The sequence below is a fragment of the Schistocerca piceifrons genome, chromosome X (assembly GCF_021461385.2).
Source record: "Schistocerca piceifrons isolate TAMUIC-IGC-003096 chromosome X, iqSchPice1.1, whole genome shotgun sequence".
Lineage (NCBI taxonomy): Eukaryota > Metazoa > Arthropoda > Insecta > Orthoptera > Acrididae > Schistocerca > Schistocerca piceifrons.
In genome coordinates this window covers 532,611,240-532,629,911 of record NC_060149.1, presented here as the reverse complement: position 1 = coordinate 532,629,911, position 18,672 = coordinate 532,611,240, and the positions used below count along the sequence as shown (strand labels likewise).

The following is an 18,672-nucleotide window of genomic DNA, read 5'->3' as shown; positions in this document are numbered from 1 at the left end:
AGACAAATCCCCAAGCAGAACACCATCCCAGCACAACACATAGTGCCGCTGACATCAACAGCCGTGGTCTCCAAAGGCTGCCGGTCTCAACACTGCAGGGCACCAGCTGAGGAGCTATGGGTGAAAGCTGCCACCTGTTCACCAGCATCAGCCAGGGACAATGGGGGAGGCATGCCTGCCTCACTACATCATATATTGAAATCAATGAAAGTTCTAACTATTCACAATGTTTGCCCTTGGCCCCCTGGCCTGTCACCACCACTCACTCTTCCCCCTGCTTGCCTGTAAATTAGCTTTATTATTCTATCTTCACAGACATTTTACTGCAGTTAGTACTCCTTTTTACTATTTGTGTGTGTTAGATTTCATATTAAATGTAATGTAAAATATGAAGAACGCCTAGTAACACGAAAGAGTGCCTTTTGATCTTAATCTTACTAGCGTAAAGAAATAAACTGGCTGGAAAAAATTAAGTCTTAAAGTTTGTAATGTATCTTACGCTTTTAAATGTTAGATATGAAAAAAAGTTGCAGGAAGAAAGACATAATCTTTACCATTTTGAATCAAGAGGCATACACAACAAAAAGGAGAGAAACACAATATACAAAATGGGCTCAGCTACAGAGAAGATTTCTACAGATACTGAAGAGCAATGGGAGAGAAGGCAGTTTGCTTCTGGATAGCAGTCTTTATAAAATACATTTTAGAGCCACTACACGGTGAATGAAGTTGTAGCACATGCAAAATGGGTATAACATAAAATGCTATGATAATATGACAGAAATATAATACAAGGAAGTGAAGGAAAGAAAGATAGACACGGAAAATTATGGAAAGAACTAACTATGACTAAATATAGTGATTTAAAGGAAGAGTATGCATTAGAACGCGTGTGTATTGACTGAGGATTGTTGAATAATTTTCTATACCACTGTTACTCTTGTTCTTGTTGCATGATTCACGAAACCTGACAGTTCCATATCTAGCATAAGATAATTTTGGACACAGACGTCGTCGTCATTTTTGGTGAGTGTTATCTTTTTATATGATGTAACTCACAGCATTTGGTTAATAAATATTTTTGAATTTTCATGCTAATGATAAATAAAATACAAGAGAGATTTAAATCAAAATTTCATTTTACAAAATCAGAAAATATACAATAAAAATTGGGGCAGAACTGTGTGTTTTTCAAACATATAATAAAAAGTTTGTAACACATTAATATAACACGGCTATAAATATTTCTTCGCAGTGGTCTCCGTATTCCAGGTTAGAGAAACATTGCATATGTTCCAGCACTTAATATATTGTTATTCATCATTTCTTCATGCTTTGTTTTCTACATGAACTAAGCTACAATAGTGTCACAAAGGAATTATGGAACTGGATAATTTCTAATGTGATTCTTAACCTTGAATAATTTATAATACTCTCTTTAATTTTCTAAATACCCATTCCAATATCCAAATGTTCATGTTCCAACTAACTTTCCCACTGCAAGGTTTCAAATTTGTTACAGTGTTTGTGGTTTTGGGTGCACTGAAACCTTGTGAACATAATATAAAAGGGCACTGGAAAGCACACACTGCAATATTTTGTAAACTCTGGATTTGGAAACCACCATGGTGGAATGTCTACAAGACAGTAATAGGGGAAATCCAGTAATGTATGCAGTTATTTCATATAAAAACGCACATTTTAGTTGAAGTCTTACAACATGGTCTCCATCATTTCCAATAAAATACTTTTAGTTCTGTACACAGAGCCTCTTGTTAATACCACTCAGTGGCAAAGGAGTTACCAAGTCTGTCACACTATTTAAAAAATTATGACTGTTGATAGAATAATAGTTTGGCATGTGTACATTAAATACATATGGAACACACTAAATTCACATTTCTAGAACTCCCACTCCCACTCCCACATATATTCCAGGAGAATTGGTGAATTAAACAATACACAAAACAGCATAGCATACTTTCTTCATTAAGTATCTTACAAATGTATGACCATATAAATCCAAGTATCAACATTTACAACAAAAGATAAATACAGTGCATATTAATGGAAAGTAAGGAATTGGTAATGGCACAGGTCATGTATTATCAAACATCATCATACAAATAATACTGCAGTTTTGTAAAGCTTATGAGATAAGGCTATTTTTAATTCCTTTGCTTTGGGAGCATCTAAAATTATTCAATAATTTATTACTCCCATGGAGTCTTAAAAAATTCATCACATATAGAAGACAGTCCAAAGTTATGCAGAGATTATAAATGCCTTTGTGATCTGTTTTCTAACACATTACTCTATTACAAACATGTTAATGAATAAGCAAATATCTAAATTTGAACATGTAAAACTGTTATTCTCATCTTTAAAATTTTAGCAGTGTTGATGACAAGCAAATGGAAGGCCACCTAACATTTGTGTAAAGCAATTCCACAAACAGAATATAAAGCTAAACAGCAGCTGGTATGGTTAAGGAACATTACCATTGTAAATCTAAAAGGTGTCACTGACCAATCAGCTCATCACTCTCTGAAGACTGATCCAATCAACAGGTTGCCAATATTAGTCATACAAAAAGAAAGTTTGTGAACTATCATCATTCAGTTAATGACAATAGGGTGTGTGGGTGGGGGTGGGGGGAGGGACTGACAAAGACTGCAAACATTAAAGTCAACCAGAAGGCTTATTAGAAAGGAAACAATAATCATGTAAAAATTATCTGAATACAATTAAAATATCCTTCTGTGTCATTTTTATACAATATCTTAATAGTTCTTAATAAAATATGGCTAGTGGCACAGTTTAGTTTCTGAAGAGTGTCAGAAACATAATAATTGAATTTTCTTTATTTATTTTAGATTTCTTTGACAAAATACTGACCTAATGAACCTTCAAGCCAGAAGCCACAAGTATACACTAGTAAGCCTTAGACATCCTGCTTGGAAGTAACTACAGTGTAATTCAATGCACAAAGTCTCTCTGGAAATGTAACTGCTCTGTCACCTGTTTGTGACATGATATTGTACCATCTCCAATTTTCCTCTACACATTATCATTCACATTTTATTTTTCTTAACTGATTTCAAGCTAAGCTTTATGGGTTTGGCATCATGTAGTAAAAGTACTGGAAAGCTCTGTGGAATGGTGCCCATTTGTTGCAATTCCTGTGGATGGCATGCAGCAAGCGAACTGAAGCCAATCACATTCCACACGTACATTTACGATGAAGGGTTTGCTAGGCAACAACTTCATAATGCAGCACCAGAGCTTAGAATGCTAATGGTATTTAAAATTATGTACATTGTCTCATTCATGTAAAAGAGTTCATCAATACACAAAGTAACTTGGAAAATTTATTGAATAATGAGTTAGTTTTCTTAATTTTCAGAATTTCTGACTGCATTAAAAACAAAATAAAAGTTGAAATACAATTAGTGTTGAATGTATCCATTTATTTCTGAATTATAATGTGTAATATGTAAGTGTCAGTATATGAATGGACTGTACATCTCTGTACACGGTTCACCGAAATGTAACTTTATATTGTTATTATGAGTCACAATGACTCAATTTGCAGTTCAAAAAAGTTTTTAATTAATGGATGGATGATTTATGGGTTTACATTAATTTCAATGAGAATGGCTCACAGAGGGAACACTCCATTGACATGCATTAATTACATGTGGCATTTTGATTTATGACCCCCCCCCCCCCCCAAAAAAAAAGAAATCCATTGCCTATTTCCAAAATATTATGCTGCCATTTTAAAACTCAAGTATATTCAGGAACTATTCACTAAGACTACATGGACATTCATTCAAGTAACTTACAGGTATGTGAATTATCTACTTCTGGGTTTATACCATTCAATGTGAGTATGTTCAAGAATCATTTCCTGAATCAGTAGCCAATGTAATTATGACACTGTACAGTCTGTGGCAGTGAATCTGCTAGGTGAAAGCTTCACACAACTATTTCGACAGATGGAAATAAGAGCATTTCCACTCAGACTCAGTGGAATGTTAGCATATTTACTGTTGTAAACAGTATGCTCTGTCTCAAACACCGACTTTAGTGCAGCATAGTAGTTTGTAGAAGATCATTTTAACTTTAACACAAACATGCTGATGAAATTGTTAGGTTATTTGAGATCTGCAGCATTTTAGTTAGTGTCATTGACATATATAAACCACATGGACAAAACAGTGACGAATGAGGACAAAAATAAATGTGTTCTGATTGTAAACATCCATAAACTCAAAAACACATAGAAAGTGGGAAGATATATTGTAGATGATTTTGCATAGCTAAAATTCAGTATAAGTTTATTCTTGGCATATCCAAAAACAGTATACTGAGTTTTGTTACAACACAAGAGTAATTCAGATAAAACTCTGCATTCTAGCACTTACTGACTGGTCATTTAAATTACTATCATTATTTTACATCAGATACAAAATAATTATTGGCCTCAAATATCAATAGCCTTTTTGTTTAAAAGAAGGCTGTTATTAATTTGTCTTTTCTGTTAGGGTTTAATGTCTCGTCGACAACAACTAATTACAAATGGAAGAGAAGAAAAGGTAGTGATAAACTCAACATCTTTTTCCTCTCTCTTAATCACAGCAATGTCACCATCTTTGCTCCACTTATCAAAAAGAGTGATTCAATCCATCATTACTATTTCCATTAGTTAGCTTAATCTGTGCTACTTTGTTACACAAACTGAGCCTAACTATCATTCTGCCACACAAAAAGAATATTTCTAAAATGTGGCTTACAAAATAATACAGATCATGATCAGTAATGGTTGCTATGTAATTTAAATGACTAATTTTACAAATAAAATAAACCTCAGTGAAGTTGGGATGCAATGGAAAAATGAGTTAATGGCCATTTCTACACCTTGATCCCAGCAGCCACTTGAGTCTTCTTTCTAATTGAACGTAACCTCTGATTGCAGTACACTCTCAAAAAAATTGATATAAAAACTACAAATACTCCAATAATGCCAAGAGCAGTAATATGATGTTGATAAATTATGCATGATAGCAAGATGGCGAGGCCCTGCAATAAAAAAGGTTATACAAATTATTAAACATCAAAGTGTTACAAGAATAATTATATTACAAGCATGAAAAGAAGTTTACTGAGTGTCAACTTATGCAGACTAGTCTTGATAATAACTCTCAGAGACAATATTTGCCTTAATGAATTCCAACTCGGAAAGTGCACAAAGATGTACTAGCAATAAGAAATTAAGATTTCTGAAAAAATGAAGTTTGCACATGAGAAAGAAAGTGCCAATATATTTTTCTGGTACCAAAGGCACAAAAATCAGCACATGAATGAAATAAAATGGAGCAGAATGATGTGTATTGAGGAAATGGGTCTGTTATACAATTAAAAATTTTGCTTGTATGTATGTCGCGCGCGTGCGCGCGCGGGTGTGTGTGTGTGTGTGTGTGTGTGTGTGTGTGTGTGTGTGTGTGTGTGTGTGTGGCGGCAGGACATGGGTTTGAAACATCGTTCTCCCATATGCGAGTCCAATGTACTAACCACTGCGCCACCTTGCTCGATGAGACGAACGTTGCTTAGCTGAAGGAGCATTTCAACAGTTGCAGACTTGTCTGTGTCACTGACCAGGTGCCGTTGTTGCTCACTCAACTGGTGGCACAACAAGTATTGCAATAGCTTCCACTGCCCAAAAACTTTTGAGTGTCTCAGCCTGCTGCAGGAATGTCGTTGCTGGTGGTGGTGGTTAGTGTTTAACATCCCGTCGGCAACGAGGTCATTAGAGACGGAGCGCAAGCTCGGGTTAGGGAAGGATTGGGAAGGAAATCGGCCGTGCCCTTTCAAAGGAACCATCCCGGCATTTGCCTGAAACAATTTAGGAAAATCACGGAAAACCTAAATCAGGATGGTTGGAGACGGGATTGAACCGTCGTCCTCCCGAATGAATGTCGTTGCTGGCATGCTGAATGACAAAATGAAGTTCTTTAAGATGAATTGCTTTTCTTACCCTTGGGTCCACAACCATCAAATATTGATTAAAAGATCATGGTTTCACTTTGGCTGTTATTATCTGGAGAGAGGGAGAGGACAGAAAAGTATAAGTTTTATTCACCACTGTTGGCCAACTTCAACAACATGTTTATCATCAGTGTGGTTGAGATCTGTACATCTACACCTACACCTGCAGTTACATGATTACTCTGAAATTCACACTAAAGTGTCTGGCAGAGGGCTCATCAAACTACTTTCACACTATTTCTCTACCATTCCACTCTCTAAGAGCGTGTGGTGAAAATCAAACACTTAAATATTTATCTGTGAGCTCTGATTTTTCTTATTTTATTACAATGATGATTTCTCCCCATGTCATTGGATATCAACAAAATATTTTCATACTCTAAGGAGAATGCTGGTTGATTCAGGAAAGGGGACCAAATAGTGAGGTCAATGGTCCATTGGATTGGGTAAGCATGGGAAAGGAAGTCTGCCATGCCCTTTGAAAGGAATCAGCCTGTCATTTGCTTGAAGCAATTTAGAGAAATTATTGAAAACCTAAATCAGGATGGCAGGACGTGGGTTTGAAACATCGTTCTCCCATATGCGAGTCCAGTGTACTAACTACTCCGCCACCTTGCTCGATGAGAAGAATGTTGGAAATTGAAATTTCATGAAAAGATCCCATTGCAATGAAAAATGTCACACATCATATCCATGACATTGTCTCCTCTATTTTGCGATAGTACAAAACAAGCTGCCTTTCTTTGAACTTTTCCAATGTCCTCCGTCAATCCTATCTGGTAAGGTTCCCATACTGCACAGCAATACTCTAACAGAGGACACACAAGTGTATTGTAAGCAGTCTCTTTAGAAGATCTGTTGCATCTTTAAGTGTTCTGCCAATAAAACCCAATCTTTGTTCCATCTCCCCCAAATACTTTTCTACACGATTGTTCCAGTTTAAGTTATTCATAAATGTAATCTGTAAGTATTTAGTTGAATTTACAACCCTCATTTGACTCTAAATAATGAAAAGTGGGAAGTTATCCACATGAGTGCTAAATCCTTTTAGCACTCATGTGGATAACTTCACACTTTTCATTTAGAATCAACTGCTACTTTTCACATGATACAGATATCTTTTCTAAATCATTTTGCAATTGGTTTTAATCATCAAATGACTTTACATGACACAGTAAATGACAGCATCCTCTGCAAACAATCTAAGGGGGCTGCTCACATTGTCTCCTAAATTGTTTATATAGATCAGGAACAGCAGAGGACCTGTATTACATCCTTGGGGAATGCCAGATATACTTCTGTTTTACTCGATAATTTTCTGTCAATTACTACAAACTGCAACCTTTCTGAGAGGAAATCATGAATCCAGTCATACAACTGAGATGATGCTCCACAGGCACACAACTCGATTAGAAGTCGCTTGTGAGGGATGCTGCCAAAAGCCTTCTGGAAACCTAAAAATATGGAATCAATTTGGCATCCCCTGTCGATAGCACTCATTAGCTCATGACAATAAAGAGGTAGTTTTATTTCACAAGAATAATATTCCTGAATCCATGAATCAATGTTGGTTGTTTGTTAATAAATCATTTTCCTGTAGGTAATTCTTAATGTTTGGGCACAGTATACATTCCAAAATCCTACTGCAAATCAGTGTTAGTGATAAGGGTCTGTAATTCAGAGGATTACTCCTATTTTCTTTCTTGGTTAGTGGTGAGACTTGTGCAACTTTCCGGTATTTAGGTATCAATATTTCAATAAGTGAGTGGCTGTGTACAATCACTAATATGGAGTTATTGTAGCAACATACTCTGAAAGGATATAGCTGGTATACAATCTGGACTGGAGGCATTGCCTTATTAAGTGATCTAAGCTGCTTCGCTACACCAAAATGTCTACATTTAAGTTACTCATGTCTGCAGTTGTTCTTGTTGTGAATTCTGGAATATTTAATTCATCTTCTTTGGTGAAGGAATTACAGGAAACTACATTTAGTAAATTAGCTTTAGTGGCATTGTCATCAATAACATCACCATTGTTATAATGCAGTGAAGGCAGTGATTGTGTCTTACCGCTGGTGTACTTTACGTACGACCACAATCTCTCAGGGCTTTCAGCCAGATTTCGAGGTAAGAGTTATTAAAAGCATCTCACACTGATGTTCAGGACTAAATTTTGACCTTCTGTAAAACTTTGGCAATCTTGGGGGTTTTGCGTTCTTTTAAATTTGACTTGCTTTTTTCATTGGTTCTGCAACAGCATTATGATCTGTTTTTGTTCCCTGGGGCTCTGTTCCATCTGTTAGTAATTTATTTGGCATAAATCTCTCCACTGCTGTCAATACTATTTCTTTGAATCTAAGCCACGTCTTGTTTACACTTTTATAGTTACTTTGGGAGGAATGGAAGCTGTCTCTTAGGAAGGTATCAGGAGAATTTATATCTGATTTTTTAAATAGATATATTTTGTACTTATTTTAGTGGTTTTGGGTGTTGTGGTATTCAGTCACCCTAAAATGACCTTGTGGTCACTAATCCCTGTATCCGTTATAATGCTCCCTATTTGCTCGGGATTATTTGTTGTTTTGAGGTCGAGTATGTTTTTCACAACCATTTACACTTTGAGTGGGCTCCTGAACTAATTGTTCAAAATAATTTTGGAGAAAGCTTTTAGTACAATTTTGGATGATCTTTTATGCTTACCACCGACTTTAAACACCTATTTTTGTCAACATATTGGGGGTAGATTGAAGTGACCACCAAGTACAATTGTGAGCAGGGTACCTATTTGAAATGACACTCAAGTCTTCTTTAAAATGTTCGCTAATTGTATCATCTAAGTTGGGAGATCGGAAAAAGGAACCAAATATTAATTTATTCCAGTTGTCCAGTATAGCCTCTAACAATACTAACTCACAAGAACTAGCAGATAAATTTCGCTACAAGATAGACTACTTCTAACAGCAACTAACGCATGACTGCCAACTGTATTTAATCTGTGTAACAATGGAAAATCCAGGATGGAATAATGACAATATTATGAAAAGGACAGACTGCTACTTGCTATATGGCAGAGGTGTTGAGTTGCAGATAGGCACCACAAAAAGACTGTCAAATAAGTAAGCTTTTGGCCAACAAGCCCTCCATCTGAATCAGACAAAACACACACACACACACACACACACACACACACAAACGGTACTCACACACAAGAACACAGTCTCTGACTGCCAAGGCAAGACCTCAGAAACCTGACACAATGATCATGGTGTGTGTGTGTGTGTGTTTGTGTGTGTGTGTGTGTGTGTGTGTGTGTGTGTGTGTAATCTGGTCACCTTTTTGGTCGATAACTTAATTGTTTGACAGTATTTTTGTTGTGCCTATCCGCAACTCAACATCTCTGTTATACGGTTATGGTGAGTAGTAATCTATATTTTCCATAACGTTGTATTTAATATATCCTTTCTGAACACTGTTACATTCTTTGTTAACATTTTGGGTGAACTGATCTCCAGCTTTAGCCAGCTTTCAGTACCTGTAATCATTTGTGCTTCAGTGCTTTCTATTAGCACCTGGAGCTCTGCTTCTTTCCCAACACAGGTACAATTTACTACTAATAAAACCTATGGTTTCTATATCACCCCTGTACTGTATTTGACCTGCATCCTTTGAGACAGAAACCCTTTTGGTTCTTTCCTGTGACCTTCTAACCTAACCCCCCCCCCCCCCTCCCCCCCCCCAAATTCACTCCACACAGCTCACAGCTCCCACTACCCATGTAGCCACCTCCAAGATGTAGTGGAACACTGAGCTATTAAGCGCAAACCGATTACCCACTGCTCTCTGGCCCAAGTCACGGTTTTCACAGAACCACCTAAGCCTCTGATTCAGACCTCCACTCAGCTCTGTATGAAGATGCGCAGACAGTCCTGTCGACAGCACTACAGAGGGTGAGTTCTGCCTTCACCTCACAAGCAAGACTGGCAGTCTTTACCAATTCAGCTTGCCACCTGAAACCAGATGGAATCTCTTTCGATCTAAAGCAGCACATGTCACTATTACCGACCTAAGCCACCTGCAGCTGGTTCACCCTGTGTTCTTCATGGCATCTGGAAGAACTCATTTCACATCTTGTGTGACTTCCCTTAGTACGCACACAGAGTGCACACTGGATTTTCTTCTTGGCAGCCATGTTCCTAAATGACCTCATTACACTGAACTGGCCAATAGTGATAAATAAAACATTGTATTCAAATAAGGACAGCCACAGCAGAACCATGACCTCCCTTAAGTGGTTTTGGATGACTGCTGCTTCAACCTGTCCTCCAGTAGTGAAAACATACAGCTTAGACACTTCTGTGGTGACTGCATTCTGGCAGCCTGCATTGTCAAGCAGCATAACAGCAATATAAAGTGTGGCAGTTTGGGATATTACTCGATACAATGTGCGTTCTTGACCCTTATGTATTAAGGGATCACAGAGATTTTATAAGCCCAAAGTACTGCCTCTCTTTCAGAAAACTCCTCATGTTTAACAAACTCAATTGGCAGACTCTGCAAGAGAGGCGCTCTGCATCGCGGTGTAGCTTGCTCGCCAGGTTTCGAGTGGGTGCATTTCTGGATGAGGTATCGAATATATTGCTTCCCCCTACTTATACCTCCCGAGGAGATCACGAATGTAAAATTAGAGAGATTCGAGCGCGCACGGAGGCTTTCAGACAGTCGTTCTTCCTGCGAACCATACACGACTGGAACAGGAAAGGGAGGTAATGACAGTGGCACGTAAAGTGCCCTCCGCCACACACCGTTGGGTGGCTTGCGGAGAATAAATGTAGATGTAGATGTTCCATTATAGCAGGACAGTGTCTGGCCACACAGACAAGGACTGTGCAGGTCTTCTTCAAAGAAAAAAAAAATGTACCAGTGCTTCTCTGGCTTGCACATTTGCTTGATGTGTCACCCTCTGCCCATGTCTGCAAATTTGGTTGGCAACATGTTCATCACAGTCCTCCTCCAACCACTGTTCAAATGCGACTTAACTTCTGAGGTCATCAGTCGCCTAGAACTTAGAACTAATTAAACCTAACTAACCTAAGGACATCACACACATCCATGCCCGAGGCAGGATTCGAACCTGCGACCGTAGTGGTCGCTCGGTTCCAGATTGTAGCGCCTAGAACCGCACGGCCATCCCGGCTGGCTCCAACCACTGTGATGGATTTTGAACTCTCATACATATCACATGGGAGGAGACACCCCAGAAACATCTTCAGGCCTCCTTTGATTCAATGCTATACAATTTAGAGTCTTTGGCTGCAGTATATGGGGGCTTCACATGATGCTGCATTGCCAAAGCTTGAGATCATGTGCAGTTCTGGAGCCTTAATCATTTGTGTATTTGCACATACTTAATCTATGCAGCAAATTTCATTCAGTCACACGTGTCCTCCTTGGTGTTGCAACTTTCACAGAAGTAACAATATTGAAATCTATTATGGTAAGAAAACTTGGAGGCATGTCAGCAAGTAAATATTATTAAGTGAAGTGAAACCATTGTAAAATTGTGGATGTGTATTGTGGTAAATGTAAAAACTATTAGTAAACCAGATTCTACATCATTAGTAATCAAGTCTAGAAACCTACAGTGTTCTCACTGTTAAAATTTCCACCCTTTTATCTTTTCTCTTACTCTCACTTCTGCCTTCTGTTTCCATATTTTAATCATTACAAATTTGTCACTGTTAATTATGTTATCTCAGTAATCACAGTATGTATTACTTGCCCTCTTCATTACTTCTGTCTGTGTGCTAAGTAGATTCTCTGTAAGAATTGGCAGCATACAGTAGGGGAGAACCAAACATAGTAACCGAGTACCCACTGATTCAGAAATCATTTGCAATAATTAAATTACATTTTTTTTCACAATCATTACAGACATATGCCCAGAAATGCATGCCGAGGTGTACAGCTACTTGAAGGTAGAGATAAAATATGTTGAACACTGTAGAATATGACCCTGGTATCAGCACCTAACCGGTGGCCCACCAGCACAAGGTAAGCAAATGACTATGTGGCACATTCTCCACAACAGCCAGTATCAATTTCACACAGCATACAGGCCTTATAACCGACAGACTTGCCTCTATAGTGACGATTTTGTCACTGGTTCATCACACACACCACCATGTTGCTACGATTTCTGACACCCACTTGATTCACAGATGAGGCTACTTTTACGAGGGGCAGTACTGTCAACCTTCACAAAACCTGCCTGTAAGCCACGGAAAAATCTTCATGCTATGGTTGCAGTGAACAATAACACCAATTCAGCCTAAATGTGTGGGCAGGGATTATTCAGAGCTGCCTCTTGAATGCGGAGATAAAACACAAGAACAGACAGAATGTTCCCACTTGCCTTGTGGGTTCTCATGTTGCTGTCTATCACTGAAACCTACACTATCACAGATTTAGGATCTTCACCTTCTAGAGGTTGGACCTCCCTTGAAGCACATTTCTGGCCATTTGACCATTACATTTTTTGCACCTTATCCACTCATGGATCATTTCCTGCAGTTCATCCCCATTTACTAAAATTGCCCTATATAGTACTTATGTGGCAAGGAAGGAAAAATATATATGCACACACACACACACACACACACACACACACACACACACACACACACACACACACACACAAGTGCAACACTCCCCCCTCCCCCCCCCCCCCTCAGAGAGAGAGAGAGAGAGAGAGACGAGAGAGAGAGAGAGAGAGAGAGAGAGAGAGAGAGAACTACGTAATCATCATACTTATTGCACTGTAACCACAATTACTCCACTACCACACTGCAAGGACAGAGAGAGATGCAATATGCATTTTATGTACTGGGAATAATAACCATTATTGTAAGTATGGCACAATAAAACTAGCAATACGTAAAACATAAAATAAAAGCCAATTCCCTTACCTGTCTAATAGTCATAATTATTGCAAATATCACAGGTCCAAATGTAGAGATTGTGAAGAAAATGAAAAGCTGTCCAGCAGCTGAACAAACGGATAGAATCAGGCAATCAAATATGAATTTTGGAAACTGCAAAAATGAGAAACATACAATGTAAATAAATCATTTTGACCTAAAATAGAACAACATTCATAAAGCAGGATTTAACCTTTGGAAGAAGAGAGATCTTTTTTTTATTTTAGTAATAGAACAAATCAGTACAGAAACGTAGCTTTATTTTTTATTGATAAATGTAACGTATAATGCCTCTACAATTTTTACAATAAGAAAACAGTGGCACTACTTCATACACTCCATATTACTGAACGACATGCGCATCCTGTCTCTATTGCAGGTTGCCTACGGAACAGCTTCTAGGGGCCAACAAAAATTTTATTTTCAATAGTCCATATAATTATTGACCAATTTTGGAAACTTAAAATACTGTCGTACTCTACTCATTAAGAGGTACAATCTTAAGTTAAAGGTTTAATCCAGTAAGGCAAGTATCAAATTTAGTAACTGTGTGTATGTCTTCCAACAAATTTTACACGCATTTTCAAACTGTTACGAAATTTTTTCTCAATCTTGTTTGTTTTGTTTTGTTTTAGAGCACAAAAACAACAAAGGTCATATGCGCCCATGTCAGAACCACCGAAGACGAAAATTGTCAATGAAAAGGGAGCCGGAGCTGCCCGGCGGTGAACAGGCCATAATATGGTTAATGGTGATAGCAAAGAGGATGACACTCAGGATGGAACCCCGTGGCACACTGTTTTCCTGGATAAAGGTGTCCTACACGCCATAAGCTTCACATATCTTGATAACTCGGTCTTTTAAAAATTCCTGAAGGAAACGGGGCATGTGGCCTCAGAAGCCCCATGTGTACATAGTACGGAGGATACCAATCCTCTAGCAGGTGTCATAGGCTTCCCCCATATCGAAAAACATGGCCACAGTCTGGTATTTCTGCAGAGAACCATTAATGATATGGGTTGACAAAGTGACAAGATGGTCAAATGTACAACAGTGTGCTCAAAATCCACACTGTGCAGTGGTTAGTAACTTGTGAGACTCAAGCCACCATACCAGCCGGGCATGACTCAAACATTCTATCACCTTGCTAACACAGTTGGTGAGAGAAATATGGCGGTAGCCAGAAGGAAGGTGTTTGTCCTTAGCGGGCTTAGGTACAGCTATAACAGTGGCTTCATGCCAGCATCTGGGAAATGTGCTCTCTGCCCAGATGCAACTGTTTGTATGAAGGACAAAGTGCTTGCCCACACCATAAAGGTTCAACATCTGAATCTGAACATCATGCAACCCTGGGGCAGGGGATCAGGATGAACTGAGAACATGATCTATCTCACTCATAGTAAAAGCAGCATTGTAGCACTCACAATTCTGAGAAGAGAAGGGTATCACCTGAGCCTCCTCCAATCATTTCTGATGGAAGAAGGCAGGGTTATAGTGGGTGGAGCTCAAAATCTCCGCAAAATAGTGGCCCAAGGTGTTGTAGATAACAATAGGGTCCACTATGGTTGCTCGAGTACGTGTCAGAGAGAGCAGATCACTTGAGACAACGGGAAAAGTGGTCAGTGCAGTGTGAGAAGTCCAAATGGGAATAGTTGTGTGTGGAGCCTGAAAGGAACATGGATACTCCAGTGTTAAGGCAGATGAGGTTGAGTTGACTGAGAAGGCCAGCCAAGAGAGCACCTCTTGGACAGGTTCTGGAAGAGCCTCAAAGGGGATTGTGAACATTAAAGTCACTGAGCAGCAAAAATGGGCGATGAAATTGCCCAATAAGCTGGAGGAAGTCTGCCCTAGTGACCCCGAATGATGGAGGGATGTACATGGCACACAGGGAAAAGGTGAAGTGGTGTTCCCAGCCTGAATTAAACCATGGATGTGAGGGTACTCTGTGTACCCAAAATCATCTGATTCCATTCCTACTGATCACATCTGACATGTCTGGGTCCATATTCAAACAATTTCTGTAAATCCTGTGTGGTACATCAGTGGTCACGAATATTTTCAGTGACTTGTAGTCCTTGTTACTATGTGTCACTATTGTAAGCAGGGCAAGAGGATTCTACATGCTACTAGGAAGAAATCTGTAATTCAGTTGCTCAGTAATGTAGTGTAATTTTCAGATTATCTATGCACATTAAGTAATCTTTGTATTTCTGGGTTGGGCTTCAATATTTTGATGAACTGAAATCAACTGTTCATGCTAAATGAGTTGTTATTTAAGTGGACTTTCAGACTTTTACAGTAGAGCCACATGAAATAAACGTCTGCCTTAACACTGTGGTTTACAGTCTTGGCTTCTCACAACATGACACAAGAATTACACATTGCCCATTTTTGTGCAACTATGAACAAGATTTCAGCAATGCACATCTTCCCAAAATAACACAGAATATGTATGGCACCTCTGATTCTCAGAATCATAGGTTATTTTTGCTGTATTAAAAGGTAGGTAGAATTTGCTATCAATTCGGATTCCATTCAGGACTAATAGCATGATTCAGCTTCTTAATAAAAACATTTTTCAACATTTTTCAACAGTCTAAAGCATTTTCCAGAAAACTGTTGAAACACTATGAAGATGATATCTGAATGGGATAGAAATCTGTAGATGTGATGTATATGTACAAACAAACAGCTAGAATTTCAGAAAAAATTGTATGATTTGTTCAAGAGAAAGAGCTTCACAAAGTGAACACATCATTAACACATTGGTTCAGCTAAGGGTCTTATGCAAAAAGCTATTCAGCTTGGCACTGATTGATAAAATTGTTGGACGTCCTCCTGTGGAATAATGTGAAAAATTCTGTGCAACTGAAGTGTTAGATTGTGAAAATCTCAAGCTGACTGGAAGGCCCTTTCCATTATGCCCTAAATATTCCCAGCTGCGGAGAGATCCAGCAACCTTGCTGGCCACACATGAATACAAACAGTAGAAACTCTCACCATGAATGTGTGGGCATTATCTTGCTGAAATGTATGCCCAGGATGGCTTGTCATGAAGGACAACAAAGCGATGCATAGAATATCATCGACATACCGCTGTGCTGTAAGGGTGCCGCAGATGACAACCAAAATGGTCGTACTATGAAAAGAAATGGCACCCCAGACCATTACTTCCAGCTGTTGGGCTGTATGGAAGGCGACAGTTAAATTTGTATCCTACCACTGTCTGCGGCACCTCCAGACACGGCTTTTCTGGTCATTGGGGCTCAATTCAGAGCAAGACTCATCATTGACGACAGTTCTGTTTCAGTCAATGAGATTCCAACCTGGATATGCCCAACACCACAGCAAATAGGCTCATTGGTGTACATAGGTCAATGGTAGTTGGTGCAAGTGGTGCCAGCAGCACAGCCACCTTTCGGTGAGCCAACTATTAATGGCCCCTGTGGTCACTGAAGCACAAGTTGCATGTCTGATCAGGGCTCTGAGTGCCTTTCCAACAATTGCTCAGTCCTCATGTTCTATTGTCTCTCTAAGTCAAACACTTCCTTCTTGATGCGGTGTTCAGCCACAGTTCACCCATTCCTGCCAACACCGTTGAATAGTGGCATCGCTCCTATTCGAATGTCAAGCATTTTGTTAATTACTCCAAGTGGCTTCTTCGAGTCCAACTACACATCCTCTCTCAAATGCTGGCATATGCGTATGTTGTTCACTGGCCTTTCTGTGAGGCACAGGCACTGTCCAACAGAGTACACGAAATTAAATTTACAAAGACTTTATGCCCTGGTTTTGACATGTCCCCTCTTTACTATCACTGCCAGCTGTGCAGTGAAACTACATTGCAGTGTCACACATTCATTGATCAGCCATCAAAGTTTACAATTTTGCATTTTCAGTTGATATCTGTATAAACAACAATTTGTGACCAATCTCCGTAACTCCTTAATGGTCTGCATCTGCATCTTCTTCTTCTGCTTAGAGTGTAATTTCCAACAGCTTTCTGTCATTTCAGGTTTACCAGTGGAACAGCATTGTTAAACTTTAGTTATTTCTGTGCTGTAAATTTGCATCACCACATTTTACAAATTTGTTCGAATTTGCCTGTTACACAGCATAATATGCAGAAAAATAACCATGACAATTTCTTTCTCCATTCCAGTGCTCTGTGAATAAACTAGTGATTAATGTGAAGTGCCTGAATGCAGTAATTTTTCTTTTATCAGGTGTTCCTGGCGTTAGGAAAATATTTGTTTTCGTCACTCAATACACACGCGGTATTTTTGTGATGATGTCAGTAACTGTTTAATTGCCAGTAAAATATACATTATTCAAATATTATCATAAGAATTGTGTTACAGGAATTGTTATAAAATATTTAATGTCAAAAAATTAAAGTCCCGATTTATGGAAGTCATCTGTAATGTTGCATCATACCCAGTCTGCTAGTCACTTGTGTAACAATTACATCTGCGACAGTTTAGCTGTCAATATGAAATGCAAGTTATTCAAAAAATAATGATTTGAGACATTCTTGGTATGGTTTAAGCGATTAAAATTCATGTGTGTGCACTTTAGACTTTACCACTATGTGGTGCTACATTCTCTTGTCATGGCTGTTTCTGCTTATTTGCTGGATCACATGCTAGGCAGGAAGGACTTTACAGACTGCAGTTATATGCTGTTCTTCATGTGGCAAAAATGAATAACTTCAAGATTGACTTAAAAAAACTTGCAGTGCATCTTAGCAGCTAAAATTTTGACAGTGCATTTAGTGTATTCTTCCTGCATGAAAAATTTCAGGGTAGGTTTTGAAATGTTGGATTGGCCCGTTCCCTTTTAAGTTACCTGCAGATAAATCAGCGACACCTGATGGCAGAACGTGTACCACAACCGTGCCATGCCCCTACTTGAAAAATTTTCAATGACTAGGGAGTAGGCAAGCATTACATAAGTTTATAATATGTTTCACAGCACAGGCTATTTGTTCATTTGTATTGAATTGTTCACTTTAGTAAACTTATGGGCCTTAATAATAGTAACCTTGAAATATCAGTGTCTTCTATTTGTTCTAGTTTTTTTGTGTGTGTATGTCAATCCAAAAGTAAGGTAACACAAGCTCTCATGGCTGAAAGATTTCTTTGGCTGTCTGAATTAACTGCTAGGAGCTCAGAACATAGCCACAGTGTTAGCATACAACTAAAATCATTTCTGAGATGGTCCCACTCACAAGAATACTGTCACATGTAACTGTGCACAAGGTGGCTAAATTTATGAGTGTTAATAAATTGATGACTTGAGATGGAACTGGGAGATTTTTCTGGGGAATTTTAATGTGTTGACACCTAGACATGTACAGTATTATTCTTGTACCTTGAAGAAAGGTGTAGGTTTAATATACAGTACTTAATAATGACAGGGGACATTTATATGAAGAGTAACAGCGTGGTTGGCTGCAAAAATCTGCAACAGGTGACAATCTGTGCATTGTATCATTCCTGAGAAATTCAGCAACCAACAAAAATGTTTACACTAGATTTCCAGGCAACTCTCAGGAGGCCACATGTTCACTATAATAGGGAGCAGTGAAAATGGAGCAGAGAGAGAAAGGTCACTTTCCCCACCCTTCACATGTTCCGTCC

General features: G+C 38.7%; 1 protein-coding gene across 1 annotated transcript in view; it reads right to left on the bottom strand.

Moving 5' to 3' along the window:
* Nucleotides 1-1,121: 1,121 nt before the first annotated feature.
* Nucleotides 1,122-18,672, bottom strand: part of LOC124721714 (adenosine 3'-phospho 5'-phosphosulfate transporter 1) — a 98,027-nt gene continuing 80,476 nt past the window's right edge. Inside the window, exons 7-8 of the mRNA XM_047246802.1 lie at nucleotides 13,019-13,144; nucleotides 1,122-5,085 (exon numbers count right to left, since the gene is read on the bottom strand). Of these exons, the coding sequence (XP_047102758.1) occupies nucleotides 4,918-5,085; nucleotides 13,019-13,144 (294 nt within the window). The 3' untranslated portion in view covers nucleotides 1,122-4,917. The remainder of the gene's footprint in view (nucleotides 5,086-13,018; nucleotides 13,145-18,672) is intronic.